Source organism: Danio rerio, chromosome 4 (genome assembly GCF_049306965.1).
Source record: "Danio rerio strain Tuebingen ecotype United States chromosome 4, GRCz12tu, whole genome shotgun sequence".
NCBI lineage: Eukaryota > Metazoa > Chordata > Actinopteri > Cypriniformes > Danionidae > Danio > Danio rerio.
The window spans coordinates 69,280,174-69,298,121 of record NC_133179.1 but is presented as its reverse complement, the minus strand read 5'-3'; the positions used below and the strand labels follow the sequence as shown (position 1 = coordinate 69,298,121).

The window sequence follows — 17,948 nt, the reverse complement described above, 5'->3', positions numbered from 1 at the left end:
TTTATTACTCCTAGTCATTTCTCCCATAGGCGACTGAATCAGAAGTTCGAAAACAATCGTGAAAACAGGCGCACTTCCGCATTTTAAAATAAGGTCAATAGTGCTCTATGTTCTCTCTTCACAGTGGTGTGCCCTTTGTAGTGCTAGATAAAGTAGTGTTAACAGACAAGCATTTGGGCACGAAAGAGTCTTCCAGCTCAGGTCAAACAAATTAGCCTTTGCAGAGAGAAATATACAAGTCCACGACTGGGCTAGTTGACATTTCTGTGTTTGCACGTTCTCCACGTCTTAGTGTGGGATTCCTCCAGGTGCTCCGGTTTCCCCCACAGTCCAAACACATGTGCTACAGGGGAATGTGAATGATTTTCAGATTCAAATAAATAAAGGTTACTGAAGATAGTTTGCCGTTTCATCAGCAGAAGCCAGCTTCAACTCTCGCGGTGAGTTCCTAGGCCGCTCTGCTTACATTTACAAATCAATAACAATTATACTCTCTACACTAGACTAGAAAGAGTGTGATTCTGGTGAATTTTTACGATTGGTTAAATCAAAAATATACAATTGTAAATATGTACGTCAATGCGGGGTCGTATCTGAGTCCAGATAGAGATGGCGACAGGAGTCTTGGGCCAGGTCGCCCCCTTGACAATTAAGAGCCGGTGTCAGAGCTGTAGAAATTCCCCATCGGATGCATAAGCACACGCAAGTGACGATCCGTTATAAAAACTCAAGGTTGTTTCTTGGTCCCCTCAGCTGTCTTATCAAACTAGTTCAAAACATAATATAAACAGATTTCGGACTGCCATCTTCTTACTACATACAGTCTATTTTGCATGAAAAGGAAATCACTTTAAAAAGAATTAACCACAAAAATAGCAAAATCGATTTAGACATTAACTAATAGAAATAAGGATAGAAACAGTTGTTCCCATTCATCAAGCTCAGCAGTTCCACTCTAAAGGTCTCCATGAAATATGACCTGGTTTCATTCATTTATTCATTTTCTTGTTGGCTTAGTCCCTTTATAAATCTGGGGTCGCCACAGCGGAATGAACCGCCAACTTATCCAGCAAGTATTTCGGCAACGGATGCCCTTCCAGCCACAACCCATCTCTGGGAAACATCCACACACACAAACTCATACACTACGGACAATTTAGCCTACCCAATTCACCTGTACCGCATGTCTTTGGACTGTGGGGGAAACTGGAGCACCCGGAGGAAACCCACGCGAAGGCAGGGAGAACATGCAAACTCCACACAGAAACGCCAACTGAGCCGAGGGTCGAACCCGCGACCCAGCGACCTTTTTGCTGTGAGGCGACAGCACTACCTACTGCGCCACTGCCTCGCCTGACTTGGTTTCGTGGGTCCTAAAAATAAAGTTAAAAATAGATAAATAGAGGAGCAAAGACACTAAACATTCTTACATCAAGCATTGTGTAAACTTATTTGTTTTTTCAATGGTAGATAATCATATTAATGAAATAATGAGGAACAGGATAATGAGAAAAGGATAAACGTTGGTCCTCACTGGGACAGATTAGAAGACAGAAATCCAAATCCATCAGGTGTTTCCCTGTGCTAAATTGCGGCTGCAAGGGCATCTGCTGTGTAAAACATAGTCAGAACCGCCAGAATAGTTGGCAGCTCATTCCACTGTGGCGACCCCTGATAAATACAGGACTAAAGCCTGGTTTATACTTCTGCGTCAAGTGACCGCCATAACCCACGGCGCATGCAACGAGCGTAGCTGTGCATTTATACTTCTGCGCGCTGTCTCTGTTGGTCTGCATTAACACTTCCAAAATGCTAGTTGGAAGTGAGGTGTAAATGTTCCTCTGTGTCGAGTTTCTTCGCTGCTGTTTTGTTTTTTCTGATCGCCTCCTGAATATACTCTGAACGCTTCCTGAAGTGGCTCAAACTCGCTCCTTTTGAGGCAGGAACCGGCGGACGTGCAACAACTTTATGAGGTAAACACAAAACAAAACTGTCCATCCAGAGCTCCTTCACGGGACTCCACACTTGGAAACAATCGCTCCATCTGGCTCACGGTCCCGCACAGACTCGTCAGCGCTACCAAGCCGACCAAATACAGAGCTTGCGCTACGCGGCGTTGCGACGTGTAGTTACATTTTTTAAAGAGGTGCACGTCAGCAACGCCGACGGCCACAGTGTAGGGCTATGCATCGACATGTAGGCTGCGCCGTAGCATACGCATGCGCTTGATGCAGAAGTATAAATCAGCCTTAAGCCGAAGGAAAAGGCATTTACAACCCAGTTTGATAGCATTCATATTCCTCACCTTCCCCTGCCACAGAAGATCTCTCACATCAAACTGGAGTTGCATAAGTACAGTCACAGTATGACTCTTGTTATTTTGTGTTAGTTAGCCCGGACATTCACATTTTGATGTAATTTTGAACCGAATTCTCATGTCACTTATTTTAATCTGGCTGAAATGTAACTTTTTTCGTGCATACAGTAGTTTGTTGTGTTGTTTTTGTGCAGTTTACTGGGGGAACATAAATTAGGTGACCTCTTTCAGTCAGCAATAAAAAGTTAATGGAACATTTCAAGCTGTAAAAATCAGACGTACGTAAACTTGAAAGTGGGTCAAAAGCCCTGTTCAACCACAAACGTCAAGCAGGCTGCTTTTTTTGTTGTCGTTTTTTTACATGAGAACAAGTGTCACTGCCAAACTGACGATTTACATCTCACTGGTAAGTATCTTTCACTACACAAAAAATAATTTTATTTAAAATATCATTTCATGTTTGAATGTGCAGTTTGACCATCAATTTGCAATGAGTAAATTCTGAAACTAAGTGAAAACAAATAATTAATTAATTCTCTCTTCCCAGGTAAAATCAAACATGGAATTGTCAGGTGAGTTTGTTTCTCTCTGATTGTTTTGTTTTTGACTACAGCAAATTTAGCCAAGTCTTGTAAAAAAGAAAAGAATAGCGCACTTTAGTATACACTGTAAAAAAAAAAAATCTGTAATTTTAAGGTTTCTTTTCGGCAGCTGGAAGGCCAGAAAAAAAGTGTAAAATAACAACCGTTAATTTACAAAAATATATAGTAAAATAACGAATATTAAATGATAGAAATTTAAATGTAAGGAAATCTCTATAATTTAATATCTGATATTTTACGGTATATTTTTGTAATTCAACGGCCATTATTTCACTTATTTTTGGCACCCCAGCTGCCAGAAATAATCCATAAATTTACAGATGTTTTTTTAATGGTGTACTTAAAGAGTCAAGACAACATAATGCAATGTTTCCCAACCTTTAATTGTGTGTTATTAACAATTTCCTGAAAATGTGTAATAATTAGTGCTGGGTACTGCTTTAAACAGCCTGATCTCCCAAGGAAACTAACTACTTTGTTTTGTCAGTGTAGTGGCTAATTCGTACAAATTCATGCAGTCGTACGAAAATGTAAGATTGAGGTAAGGAACCAAACTTTTCCCCTAAACACAATCGTTATTGGGGGATGATCAAATCCTACCAAATTGTACAAATTTATATGAATTAGCTCATCAAAAATTTACAAATTAGCTGTGAGATAGTGATGGTTCAATGCTATTTTGATTCCAATACAATACTTGGTGCCTAAATGGTACATTGATTTCCCATATTGCCCATGCCTACACCCGCATTTGACCCCAGACAGCTGTTTTTAGATGAACTCGGGGACGATTCAAGAGTGTAAACCTGATCTTAAGAGAAAACTGCAACTGATCTCTGTCAAAAAAAAATCAGGGTACAACCCAAACATGCTAATGTGAAAGCTCAATTAACTTACAAACTTTAACACTACTTTAAACACTATTTCAGCGTGTGGTTCCCATATAAACTGTGATCTGTTTCTGCTCCATTAGAGTTCACCACGATGATGCCTGGCCCAGATCCATACCGCTTTTCTGAGCTGGAGACCTTGACCATGGTCAGATAAGACTCAATACATACATTTTGAACGAAAAGAATAACTTCAAGAAGCCAGGGTTTACTGTGAATTGATCTACATATCATTGACATATGACAGAATAGTTGCCGGTTTATTCCGCGATGGCAACCTCTGAAATAGAGACCAAGCTGAGCTTTAATGGTGTGCCACTCAGGCTTAGTTGCCTTCTTTACAACACAGGCACATTCTGAAAACGTAGTCCCATGGACGTTTCTGGAGACTTCGAATTATATAACCAGAGGTATGAATGGCTGCATTGCATTTTTTTAAACGAATGCTACAGGGCGGTATGACGTCAATCCTTTTTGTGCTCATCAGCTGACCGCTTACCTTCGTGTGGAGGGCTTTCCCGCCGCAACCAGTTTGTCTCGTTAGCTCGTCATGTACGTCAAGGTAGACTTGAGACACAGAGAGGGGTTGACCACAACGACGACAGGGTTCGAGTCCCGAGAAGAGTGATTCCAGAAATCAGGTAAGATTAAAACAGAATCAAAAAAATTAAATGAACAAGTGAATAACGGTGAAAATGTGGTAAAATCTGAAAACGTGGTGAAAATCAGACAAGGGCTTCTCTTTTTCTAGAGAGCTTTTGTAAATTGTTGGTTGGGTTTAATGAAGTAAGTGGGTGGGCGGGTCAACCGATAAAATTGGTTGGGCTTAGGCAAGGTGGACAGACAGTCAGTCGATAGCAGTCTCTGGTGGGTTTACAAAAGAATAGCGGGACTCGCGAGATACATTTGAGATATGAAAATGTGCACACAGTGGCCCCTCATAGATTTGCGAAAAACAAAAACTGCAAAAATACGTGTCTCCCGGGACTTATTTTGCGGTCTCCAGAAACATCCATAGGACTATGTTTTCAGAATGAGCCTGGGTTGTTTCTTTAACTTTGGATCACATATACAGCTGCACATGTTGGGCTTTATTATGTGATAACATCGACTGGATGTAATTTATGTCTTACTGATTGCACAACTGACTGGACTACTTGATTCTGAAAAGTCCAAGGTATGTTATTCCCAGATAACAACCACTAAATAACACAGACTCATCTGAGAACTTTGAACCTTTTTGACCGTCTGGACTCCAAGTACCATCATGCACCTCAGACACACCAGTTCCTGATTCCCCCGATTACATAAACAGCTGATAACTCATCATCTACTGATTATCTGGACTTTATTTTCACCTCTCACACATACACAAAAACACACACATGGTGCTGAGTCTTGCTATTGTAACTCCACAAATCGTTTTCTTGTCTTGCCTTGCCTAGCCGTGTTTTGACCCTTTGCCTTTGCTTTTCGCTACCTGTCCTGACCATTCACCTGCTTTGCTGACTATGCTTCTGGATTACTCCTATAATGCTGTTTGCACCCGTTTGACCGCTGCCTGCCTGACCTTTCTCTGTTTAATAAATTGTGGATCCTCAATTCCGTAGTCCAGCGACCTTTCTGTTACATCATCAGCGAATACGTTCACATCCTTTTACTTACATCCACATTCATATTTGTCTGTTCATCTTTCACGCAGTTGCATTTGAATGTTTGACGCCATCTTGTGACTGAATAATGCGAAAGTTAGTGTATACTCCATTAGCTGATTTCGTTTCTGTCAGCTTTGCATTTAATTAAAGAATTTTTCAAAACTTTTACAGCTGGGAACAATGTTTTGTGGGATAAAGCACATCCAGGACTGTTGTTTTCACAGAATAAAGTCTTATACAAGAGGGCTCTACTTCACATCGGCTGCCGATAAACGATACCAACCTCCTGGGTGTACTTCATCCCTAGCTTCACCAGCATGGACCACGCCACACTTTGAGCTAGACTTTATTGTAGGGATGAAAGGCACGGTAAGGGAACGGTGGGATGATGGGGAAGGGAAGTAAGAGGACAAAGTGTGAACAGGTAGGTAGGTTGATCAGGTGTCCAACGATGATGCTTAGAGTGGGGGTACTGTCTCTGTTATATCTTGGTAGAGTCATTGGACCCCCTGATTCAACATGGGAGGGAAGAGAGTGTAATTGGTATGTTAATGGGAAGCAAGGAAATAGACAAGTGGTGCTCGCTGCAGAGCCATCTGAGGAGAGGTGAGCTCCAGAGAGGGGGAGCTTAAGCTTGAGCTCCACCTTTTTTGCACTTCTTGTACGAGTGATGTCACTGGGGGTAGGGTTAGGGGTGGGGTTGGTGTACGCATTAAAACAGCTTACAGGAGGAGGAGCGACAGCTCATGCTCCCCCTCTCTGGAGCTCACCTCTCCTCAAATGGCTCTGCAGCGAGGCAGGGTGGGTTCGAGAGAACGAGAAGAACCATGCTAGAGGGCTGGTCTGTCTTAAATAAGTTTTTTGGGAGTAGGTGATTGGTTAAGGAGACAAATGAGGCGTGGTTCCGCTGCCGAACCTTTGCTAACAAGTTAACTCCATTTAAAATCCTTGTAGGTAGGTACCATGTAGGTAGTTACCTCTAAAGTTTTATTAACGTGCTCCTGAAATCCCGAACTTCATTCACACATGCTTCTTGTGGAAAAATAAGAATCAAGCTTTGTAATTTATCTGACAAATAACAGTGATTTTTCACAGCAAGAAACCTGATGTTCTTGTTTTTTCCACTTCTTTTTTTTAGATTGATCAATTTTTTATCTACAAAGAAAGAAATATGGATGAATGTATTGATGAAGGTTTGTATCACAATACGTAATTAATAAATTCTACAAAATCAAAACGCTAATCTCCCGCCCTTTCGTTATTAAGTGTGCTGTGGAAAAAACTTGGACATCAGATATACGGTGAAGGATGACATCGGGAACCATGTTTTTAGTATTCTTGAGGACAGCGATTACTGTAGCCGGAATATCCACACAGGACGGTCCTTTACCATGAATATTGTTAATGACTCAAATAAAGAGGTCATCAGACTTGAGCATCCGTTTATATGCTGGTCCTGCAGTGGCCACGAGGTATGTACAACATCATATTCATCTTGAGTAACTTGATTATATTATACTCAATGCTATCTCACGACAATGTGTAACTTTTTGATTTAGTGGCTAATTCGTACAATTTAATATGATTTTTTCACTTTGCAACGAGGGTTGCGTTAAGGGCTGGGGTTCGGGCTGGGCCTCCTTTTTAAAATCGTACACTTTTGCACATCTTAAGAATTTGTACGAATTATAGCCACTAAACTTACGAAACGTAAAATAGTTACGTTTCTTGTGAGATCATGCTGGTTTTACTGTATATAACTTAGATGTTGTATGTTTATTTTAGGTGGAGGTTCAATCTCCACCGGGTGTTCCCGTCGGACATGTTCGACAAAACTGGCATGTTTGTCAACCTAAATTCACAGTTGAGAATAATCAACGTGAACCTGAATTTAAGATCGTAGGACCATGTGTCCCTCTTAGCTTCTGCGTGGATCAGGAGTTTGAGGTAATTTTCTTGGTGTACAGACATGATCCCCATGTCACACTTTAAGATAATGTTAGACTGAACGACTATCAAGACAAGCCAAAAACTGGACACGCAAAAAGCATGCTAGCACACTGTTTTGTAATCTGCTAACTGATGATTTTCATGTTACTGTACTGGTTAATGCTGATTTTATTCACACAGTTTGGCGTTTGTTAATTTAAGACCCTGTCTATAGCCTCTCTTTTTGGATGCTAAACATTAACATTGATTTTACACTTTTTGAGTCATTTTGACCCACATTGGCTGCGGGTGGTTTCAGGTTGTGCTCTATGTCTGGGGAAGTTTGCTCGCCACAGTGGTGGACAAATTTGACACCACACTGGTTTCTCTTTGGTTTTTTAATGTCAATGGTTCAATGTCAATCTTCTTTCATCCCTAAACAGTCAGAATAAAACTGAAATGTAAATCTAGTGCGATTTTCTGCAACATTTATCGTAGATCTTAACTTAGACTTAAAGCATTTATATACTGCAACTCTGAAATAGACTTGAAATAGAGGTTTGCCCAGAGCTCTTTAGCTGTCACACGACTGAAACCTCAGGTTTAAGGTGGCACTCATGTCTTATCATAAAAGGGGTAAACAAAACTGACATTTACCCTCTGTTGTAAATCCAGCTGTTCAATCAATGCCCGTTGCTTCAAATGCTCTATGTGAAAGCTTTCTGAAACACTGACAAAATCTCCATTTTAAGGCCAAAACTCCTGCTCTGCTCCCATTGATCCTCCTCTTCCCACTTTGCATCGTGTCTACTGAGATGCTTTTGATCCCATTTCTCTACAATTACTGAAAAATGTAATTGCTATGCAACGGAGGTCAGCTAGTAGGTGCTGTGCAGGTAATCCTCACTCCTCTGACCTCTAAAGGTGCTCTAGCGACAAACGCTAGAGGCAATGGTCTTAAGCCTCCTTGTTAGAGCAACCGACTCCCATGTGGAAGGTCGCCGGTTCTATACCAGCTTGGAGCGGGTTGGGTGGCGTAGGACCAGCAGGGTTACATTAGTGCCGTGACCCGGATGGGAGTGAGGTTTAGGGGGGTGAGTGTAATGGAGGCCAGCTAGTAGTTGCTGTGCAGGTAAACCTCACTCCTCTGACCTCTAAAGGTGCTCTAGCGACAGATGCTAGAGGCCATGGTCTTAAGCCTCCTTGTTAGAGCAATCGACTCCCATGTGGAAGGTCGCCAGTTCTATACCAGCTCAGAGAGGGTTGGGTGGCGTAGGACGGGTGGGGTTACACTAATACTAAACTTTCCTTCTGTTCCAATGATATCATCCACCCCAAATTTCTAAAACAAATCATTGATATTGTCGGCCCAGGCTTGGCAACCTCTTTATTAAGTGCCTCTCTACTGGCTCTTTTCCCAGTGAACTTAAAATGGCCACTGTCACTCCGCTTCTCAAAAAGCCTTCAATGGACCCTTCTATTGTGAATAAGTCTTCCCATTCTGCTCTAAGATTTTAGAAAAAATACTAAGAATCACTTCTTAAAAGTGTTCCTTTTTAGCTTGGCTTTTTAATATTATTTTAATAGTCCTTTCTGCTACATTTTTACATTTTTCCTGACGTTTCTCTTGTCTTATTTCTATGCTTTTATTTTACTTATTTTTTATTTTTGCTTTGTCATAAGTACAGCACTTTGGTCAGTCTTGTGACTGTTTTTAAATGTGCTCTATAAATAAATAAACTTGAACTTAACATTTAACCTACAATCCTTGCACAGCCTACAGTTTTATCTGTTATCTCTCTCTCTCTCTCTTTTGATATTACCTAATTTAAACGTGAGATTTTGAAAACCAGATCTAAATTTAGCGGGAAAATTATTCTAAGCAGGCAGCAGGTGAACAAAGCCTGAATACACGGTGGAAGCAGTTGGGTGTGGAATAAAACCTTGCGGGAGCGAGACTAAAAAATGAGTCCTACGCAGACCTCTAACTCGAAATGTTTTAATCCTTACTTAGTAAGTCACTTTGGATATAATCATCTGCTAAATGAGTAAATATAAATAGGTGCAGCTTTTGAAACTGTAAGCACCCCATGTTTCTTAGAAAATATTGTGCAATTCTGAGTGTGCTCCACAAAGGTAAGTGGGTTTGATAAACCACCTGTAGGACACTGTGAATTAGACTTTCCAAAGCATTTATATTATCTTCTACTATCTGGTGATTTGAAGGAGCAAAATGTATATGATTGAAGTTATTTGAAGCTTCTTTAATCCTAATTCCTAGTTAAATGTTAACGAAAGCATCCGAGTTAACAAGAATCCACATTTGCATGATTTACACACAGCCACAATTACTACAAGACTATATGATGAGTACTAGCTAGTATGTCATTTGCTCAGGGGCATAGATTTAGGGCGGTTGTGTCCCTACCAATATCCACAAACTACTGAAATGTCCCCACCAATAATTTAATTCACTTGAAAACATTGCGCTGTCAGTATAAACGTATACATATGGAAAGGGTTAAATCACACTCTCTCCTCGAGTCGCACCGCCCTCAAACACATGTGAACATTGTGATTGGCTGTGCCTTTCCCTGCTGTCATGTGAGTGGCTGCTTTCAAATCATAGTTTCAGATACAAAGAGCGGCAAAACAACTGCGCGCCATGCCCGGGGGGAATTTCCCTATGTTTAAGGTGTGTGCCTCGCACAAGTAAGGATGGAGGTAGCAAGAAGAGGTGGACATAAAGACCTCTTTCCAACGAAAAGTGTGTCACATAAACTCAAGTTCGCTACTGAATGAGTTCATCATTATAATGCCGTTATGCTAGTGTTACGTTCAGTCTAACGTTAAAGCAGACTAGTCTGTAAACAATATTCCCTGAAAACTAACTGCAGAATAAACACCTACATGTAAACGTATATGACCCTGCCAGTTCTCCTATAACATCTCCAATTTTGGTTGAAACAATTTGTCAGAAAAACCACAGCCTGTGCTCCATCTTTAAATAATACTATGAGACATGTTTAATTTGTACGAAAAATAAACGAAAGTCTTTATTAAACGCTCTCTTTATCAGTTAATAAACATTATTTTAACATGACACTTTCAGGCCTGTAGCCAGCTTATTGAAAAGGGTTATATGTTTTCTGAAAAACTGAACCTTTTTGCAGTTATTTACCTGATTTTCTGTTTAATTGAGTTATAAATATGACATTTTAGTGACATATTAAGAACTAATTTTTGCTGGATAATCTTGTTGGATAGTTATAATAACTACACTTTTTAATGTACCAAAACTATTTCCTACCATTTTGTCAAATTGCTTTATTTACACATTTAAACTGTAAGTTTTATTACAGTTTTATAAATAATAAAAATACTTTAAAGTAGAAATTAGGACTTTACATTCTTAGAATAACGAAATGAAGTACAGTACAGATGCCAAAACCTCTAAATGCCATGTAAAATTAGCGTTTTTCTCTTGTATATTTATGTTCAGTTATTTCACTTTAAAGGCAATGAAAATAACGTATTTGTCACTATAAAAGTAAAACCACTGAGTCCACATACAGGAGTTGAAGAAAAATGCTCATTTTAGAAGAAAATATTAAATGGCATTCAGAGGTTTTTGCATCTAAACTCTTCAAATATGTAAATATACTTATTTTTAAAATACAATTTTTTTTAATCATAATTTTCTTTGGAAAATCTGTTAAAACTTGATTTAAATTAAAAACTGAAGTCTATAGGCAAATAACCAACTGGCCGGCGCATTCAACCTTCCTCAGTGAAAATTTGGCCATTTGAATAATAAGATAAATTCAAACATAATAATAATAATAATCCAACTTTTGGTCTTTCAAACCACCTGACCCCCCTTGGCTACTGTAACGCCGGGGAGTGACACCAACAACAGAAGGTAGGATCCAATATGCAGGTTTTATTCACAGTCAGGCAAGCAGTGGTCAATACGGGAGCAAACAGATATATGTAGACAATCCAGAATCGTAGTCAGTAAACAGGCAATAGGTCGTAAGGCAGGCGGCTAAACAGGATGACAAGGATAAACAGGGCTAAGAACAAAACACGGGAAAACAAGACCAGGATAACGCGTTGTAATGTCACCTTACAGATAAACAAGACTCGGCAAACTGAAGGGGTGAATGTGTGGCTTAAATAGTGTGTGTTAATCAGTCTCTGAAAGTCCTCAGGTGTGCAAATGTAATCAAGCTGGATGAGTGAGCAGGCGTGAGTGTCTAGGAGAAGTGCATGTATGCATATGTAGTTCAGAAGAAGGCAGATGTGTAGTTTCATGAGTGAGTGTTTACCAGCGACATCTGGTGGTTGTTCGCTGGTGAACATGACAGCTACACGCATGACTATTTAATTTAGCTTAATAAATTGTAAGAGAGGATTACTTAATAATACATTTTAATAGCAGTTAAATAATAAATAGCAATATATGAAATATATATATATATATATATATATATATATATATATATATATATATATATATATATATATATATATATATAAACAATATTCATTCTTGGCGGGGGTGACTCGTCCCCAGTCCCCACCAATGTCAAGCGCAAACCTACGCCCTTGCATTTGCTGCAATGTTTAGTTTGCGAGTGTGTTGTATTCACCTTTTTTTTTTTTTTTACACACAGCTGGTGTCTCTGAGCGGTTCAGCGTTTGGCAAGATCGTGAAACCTTTCTCCTGCAGTTGCGTAAATGTGAATGCTGATTTTGTTCTGCAATTTCCAGTCAACCTGGAAGACAAGATGAAAGCTACTCTTCTGGGGGCCTGCGTGCTTATTGTAAATATTGTTAAAATGCTTTTTATCTGTTTTATTTCATTATCACACATTGTTATTAATTATAAATAATTCATTTTCAGGACTTTGTGTATTATGATCCACCAAAACAACCTTTGCTAAGTCTACTAAGTGTGTTCAAGTGAGGTAAATGCACCGCAATCACATTCTTTATTAATAAACCCTCCAAAAAAAGGAAGAGATTGCAGGAGAAATGCAAAATAATCATAAACCACATTTGTTGATGCACGGTGGCCTTGATTGTCTTGAAAGGCGCGATAATGCCCAATCCAATATTTGCTGGAACTGTGCAAAATTAACTATATTGCAGCTATTATCCTTTTCTGCCTGTAACATCTATTTCTATTTTTGGTTTCTGTAGGCTTACGTCAGAAAAAAGACAGAAGGAAGATGATTGATTACAGAATGGTTGGGAAAAAATCTCCATGTAATATTGGAGTCGAACATTGTCCATCTTTTTAGCTTTAACAACACAATTAACATATATTAGGTAGAAGAGGCCAGGAATAAGTAAGTAACACGTATTAACGAATGATTAAGAGACATTTTTAATAACAAACTAAACTTTTTTTAGTTAACCTAAAAGCTCCTACACTTTTTGTTTACGTTTATCGTCAGCGTTTTACGAGACATTTTTCAGTATTCAAACCCAAGCGCTTTTCACTGGCGTCAAGCAGAAGACTATGCAAAACCACTCTTTTGACGTTAGATGGCGCTACACAACTTTAAGCTTCTGACACCCGCTTATTGACCTTATTCTAATATGCGATTGTCTTAGAACTTCCGATTCAGTCGCCAATGGGAGAAATGACTAGGAATAATAAACGGCAGAAAACAGTCAAATTACTTGCTCTACAAACAAATGTTTGCATGACTATACGGACCAAGTAGGATAATATAATAAGAAAATATCAAATTGCAATATCAAGCAGCGTAACGAGCAGTTTTTAACGTCAAAAAATGAATGAGACCGGAAGTCTCAAGCCAAAAAGATTCAAATGGCAGCGCCCGCTCGTCGGCGGAGAATAAGGTGAATAACAAGGAAGAAGAGGAAGTTCACACGTTTGTTGTTAAAGTTACTGGTGACTTAGATTTCGAAACTATTAACAATATCATTAAAATCAATTGGATCAAAAATTGTCTTCATAACAATAATTGCTTATGGTTCTCTACCCCAAATCTTTAAAAAATGTGGTGGCCTACACTTTTTACTAACTTGTGATTTTAAAGGGCCATGACACCCCGCACTTTCGGTTAAAGTCTACTTCAGAATTTTTTCAAAAGATGCATGATTAATGGGCGTGGAGCTCCGCGAGCATCGGGCAGGAGTGGGCGTGGCCAGCAGGGGAGAAGGGGAGCGAATAACTGCTGTTGTCATTTAGCTCACAAAATGAGATACAAAGAGGAGACGCATGAGTTTATAGTTCACAAAGTTAAAATGCAAAGAAATGAACAGTGATTTAATGCCCTGCTACACTTGTTATTCGTAATTTCATATACAGACAACCATAATTTATATCATTATAAAGATAATTGTGTTCATGTAAACACTATAAATGAGGACTTCTCCCTCAATTCCCGTATCCAGAAGATTCAGTGCAGCAGGTCTCCTGACCCGTCTATTTTAACCATTAGCCCTGCTGGTAATCTGGAGGATTTAGGCAAACACAGCAGCACGGCGATGTGTCTGAATGTGAACGAACTCCTGATAAAAGACAGCGTCCGCCATTCTCCAATTCTCGTGCTGCTCTCCCGACAACAATGCTTGCAGCACACACACACAGCTCTGCTGTATGATCGGCCCTGACAAGATTGCGGGGAAAAACATGCAACAAACCCCGTGGATCATGGAAACAAACACATACGAGCCTTCATGAACAGCTAAATACTGTGCCGTGGTTTCCGTGTCTCTCAGCTCGGGCTTGACACTGGCAGGTCTGGCAGGTCTCATGAATAATTAAGCAGCCGGCTCTTCTCATAGGATAAAAAAACTCCGCTATGAATAATAATGAGAAACCGACGCGTCATCATTGCACTTGCAGTTCTGCGCTACGTCGCCGATTTTGATCCCGCCCCAAAAATCATTTTAAACCCGGAAGCTGAAATCCGCTGACAAAAGCTCAAAATTATCCAGTTTTCCCCACAATTAAAGCTGGAAGGTGCTAACATTGTCTTAACTGATGCTCAACACACACACACATCTGTTAATATATAAAATAAAAGTTCTCCGGGGTGTCCTGAACCTTTAAGTGTTCTAAAATTCCTATTAAGATGTCAAATTTTCATAAACAAGCCTTGAATACATGGAAACTGATTTATAAGCATAACTTTCCCCCCCACTCATGTATTATCTGGAACAATTAAATTAAAAAACAAGTCCATATTTTGGAATGATTATGTTAAAAAAGGAGTAGTTTTTGTTACAGACTTATTAAATCGTGTAGGGGACTTATATGATTACAATGAATTTATTAATAATTTTGGTTTGAAGATTACTTTGATTGAATACAAAAAATGTGTTCATTGTATTTCCCCACAATTACTTCACCTTATTAAAAACGCAAAAATATTTAACCATGTATCTGGTGGCTCTCACCCAGAGCTTACTATTAAGGGCCTTTCTATCAAGGATAAAAAAATGTAATGACAGTTATTTCAGGAATATCCTAACTGCAGATAAAAGTGTTCCTCCAATTGCAATGGTTCAATGGAAACAAGCGTTCCCTGTCACGGTTGTGGTGGGGAAAAGGAGCGAGGACTCAATAATGGGTCTTTATTTATAATAAAATAAAAACAAAAAGGCAAAACAAACAACCCCGAGGGGGGAAAAACTCTAATACAACAAACAAACAAACAAACTTGACTGGCCTGGCAGGACAAGACAGGGCTGGACACAACAGGACAGGAAACTCTTGACGACGAACTGGCAAAGGACTAAAAAACATGAGGGGGATTATAAAGCAAAAAGTAAATTGACACACAAACAGGTGAACACAATTAACTAATAATGGGTTAACAAGGAGGGTGGGACAAGACAATAGACGGGAGAGCGCATGACACAGAGACACAACACAAGCCACACATAACAAGACAAGAACATGCAGCCAATGAGACAAAAGCACGTGACCACAATGTAAACACAGAGCCACGTGCTTTGACAACAGACGCAAGACACGAGCACACGATGGATGAAAACACTCACCGTGCGCTCACACACACAGCGTGCATGCTTCATCCCAGCGCCGACCAGAACCGAAACCAACTAGACTGAGACACTGGGAATGAAACACCACGCTGCTGACAGACGAAAACACACACACGAGTACAAGAGCGCACGCGTCTGAGGGACGCAGAGCGCGCGCGCAGCCGCATCAAGCAGGAGACAGAGACAGAAACAGGACCAGACATGGGTAGTGTCCGAGCTCTGCCACCAAAACAAGAATTTACAAGACCAGAGTGGCAGAACCCTGACATTCCCTTCATTCTTCTTTTCCCCAAAAAGCTGGTCAGATATTACAAAATACATAATTCCTAATAAAGTAAAAGAAACACATTTTAAAATATTACATAGATATTATCCATGCAATGATTTTATAAGTAAGTTTAAGGAAGGTTTCTCACCCTTGTGTTGTTTTTGTAAAATGGAACCGGAAACAATTCTTCATTTATTTTTCAGTTGCAGTTACACAAAGCGGTTTTGGTCCCAAGTTTCTTTACTACTTTTTGAAGTGTTTTATAAATTTATCTGTATAACTGAGCATGAAAATGTTTTTTTTTTTTTTTTTTTTTTTTACGGATTGCAACTCTGGATTACTAGAAATGGACAAAATAACTAAAATTCTTATTTTATGAATATTGTGGCGCTAGACCATAAAATAAAATTCTTCTTTTATTTGGAAAGTATCACATCCACAAAACAAAATGTATGCTGACTGTACCAAATTGTAAACTATTTTTCACTGATCTAAAACTTTTTTATGATTCCCTCACTGGAATACAAAGTAATACCAAAGCTATTAAGACATCTCAACTACTGGAAAAAATACTTAATGTACACGATAAATTTTTGTTGTTAATTCCATTGTATACTGTTTATGTATAACTGTACACCCCTGTTTGATCAATAAAAAAAATAATAAAATAAAAAAAAAGTTACTGGTGACTCGAACAAGCATGGATGGTTCAAGCAGCCGCTCCAACTCTAGCGATGAAGAAATGATTATTGTTCAGCAGAGCAATAAGCAGCTCCATGTTCATATCGCCTCTGGGCATCTTCTTCAATGTGCGCTCGCATTGACAGTTTTGCGCTTGAGCGCCTCCAAGTGCTGTTTACTGTAACTGCAGCAGCTCCGTGCACGTGAACAAAAGTGCCGATCTGATTGGTGGAAAAGATTTTGACACAGCGCTTCAGAACAAAAAAACGAGCATGAGGCGTTTTGCGCATTGGTGTGCACGATCACATTGACGCCCGTTTTTAGTCGTGAGCCGTTAAACATCGACGGAAAACGCGAGCAAAAAACGTCTCGGTGTGCACGGGCCTTTATTCTGTTAACAAATAGAATTACTCAAATATATGCAAAATATCTTAAATAATATATTGATTTTAAAATGCTTGCGTACAAGGTCTTGAATGGTCTAGCGCCACAATAATCATCTGAGCTTTTCATTTGGTTGATAGGTAAAATGGATAATAATATCTAATATCTTAAAATTTTCACTTAAAGCTTACTTTTGTAGTGTAGCTTTTATTTGATTTTTAGATCAGTTTTTATTAATATTATTGATGTGTTTTTAATGTAGTTATGTATTTTTATTATTGTTTTTTTGCATATTTTCATTGTATGAATCTTTTACTGCTTCCATTTTAAATGTCTGTTACAACCCAAGCTCATTCTGGAAACGTAGCCCTGCGGACGTTTCTGGAGACCACGATTTACGTGGCCGGAGGTACGTAAGGCCGCGTTTAGTTTTTTCGAGCGAACGCTGCGGGGCGGTGTGGCGACGCTCCGCCCCTCCTTTTCGCACTCGCCGGCCGACGGCTCGCCTCCGAGTGGAGGGCTTTCCCTATTCAACCAGTTTGTTCGCTTAGCTCACAGCTTTGCGTCGGCGGAGCGGAGGCCCCGGAGGAGGAGCCGGCCGCGGGGACGACGACCGGGATCGAGTCCGGGGAACAGCGGTTCCGGAAATCAGGTAAAACAAAAAAAGGGAATCCGAAAAATAAGGGCGAGAACGTGGCGGCATCCGAAAACGCGGTCGAAATTGAAGACGAGGGCTTTTGCTTTTTTTTTTTTTTTTTTGGACGGCTTTTGCGAACCGTCGCTCGGGTTTAGGGAAGGAGGAGGAGGAAGAAGAGGAGGGCGGCTGAGTCGGCCGATCCGGCGATTTTTCTCGCGAGCATGGCGCGGGCGCGAATGGCGCGCGCTCCCGAGAGCCGCCCGAGACACGAAAAAGCGCGCACAGCGGCCTCTAGCGGATCCGCGAAAACAAAAACCGTTCGAATACGTACCTCCCGGGACGTAAATCGCAGTCCGCAGAAACGTCCGCGGGGCTACGTTTTCACAATGAGCCCGGGTTGGTCTGTTAAGTGCCTTCAGATAATACTTTTAAAGGCGCCATATAAAAATAAAATGTATTATTATTATAAGAAATGTTCAGTCAGTTTCCCAGTGATGGGTTGCGGCTGGAAGGGCATCCGCTGCAAAAAAAAC

At 40.0% G+C, this 17,948-nt stretch overlaps 2 protein-coding genes across 4 annotated transcripts in view; both read left to right on the top strand.

The window, feature by feature from the left end:
* Nucleotides 1-17,948, top strand: part of si:ch73-170d6.3 — a 108,783-nt gene that overhangs the window by 55,327 nt on the left and 35,508 nt on the right. The gene's annotated exons all lie outside the window — the stretch shown is intronic.
* Nucleotides 2,237-16,362, top strand: si:ch73-170d6.4. 3 transcript variants are annotated; one of them, XM_073948959.1, is made up of 10 exons: nt 2,549-2,723; nt 2,865-2,889; nt 3,893-3,957; nt 6,603-6,657; nt 6,731-6,936; nt 7,250-7,411; nt 12,073-12,222; nt 12,303-12,366; nt 12,602-13,471; nt 14,491-16,362. In XM_073948959.1, the coding sequence occupies exons 1-8, from the start codon at nt 2,679-2,681 to the stop codon at nt 12,363-12,365; spliced, it is 771 nt and encodes a 256-aa protein (XP_073805060.1). In that variant the 5' UTR covers nt 2,549-2,678; the 3' UTR covers nt 12,366; nt 12,602-13,471; nt 14,491-16,362. The 3 variants fall into 3 exon arrangements, with proteins under 3 accessions (XP_073805061.1, XP_073805060.1, XP_073805059.1); XM_073948960.1 differs by lacking the exons at nt 12,073-12,222; nt 12,303-12,366; nt 12,602-13,471; nt 14,491-16,362 and adding an exon at nt 8,327-9,148 and having other exon boundaries at nt 2,237-2,723; nt 7,250-8,278; XM_073948958.1 differs by lacking the exons at nt 12,303-12,366; nt 12,602-13,471; nt 14,491-16,362 and having other exon boundaries at nt 12,073-12,300.

Excerpts from the sequence above, each read along its gene's own strand:
- si:ch73-170d6.4 (XM_073948958.1), top strand. The coding sequence starts at position 2,679 with ATGAGAACAAGTGTCACTGCCAAACTGACGATTTACATCTCACTG. Across the intron at positions 2,890-3,892 it reads ATCAAACATGGAATTGTCAG|AGTTCACCACGATGATGCCT; the intron begins GTGAGTTTGTTT and ends CTGCTCCATTAG. Across the intron at positions 6,937-7,249 it reads GGTCCTGCAGTGGCCACGAG|GTGGAGGTTCAATCTCCACC; the intron begins GTATGTACAACA and ends TGTTTATTTTAG.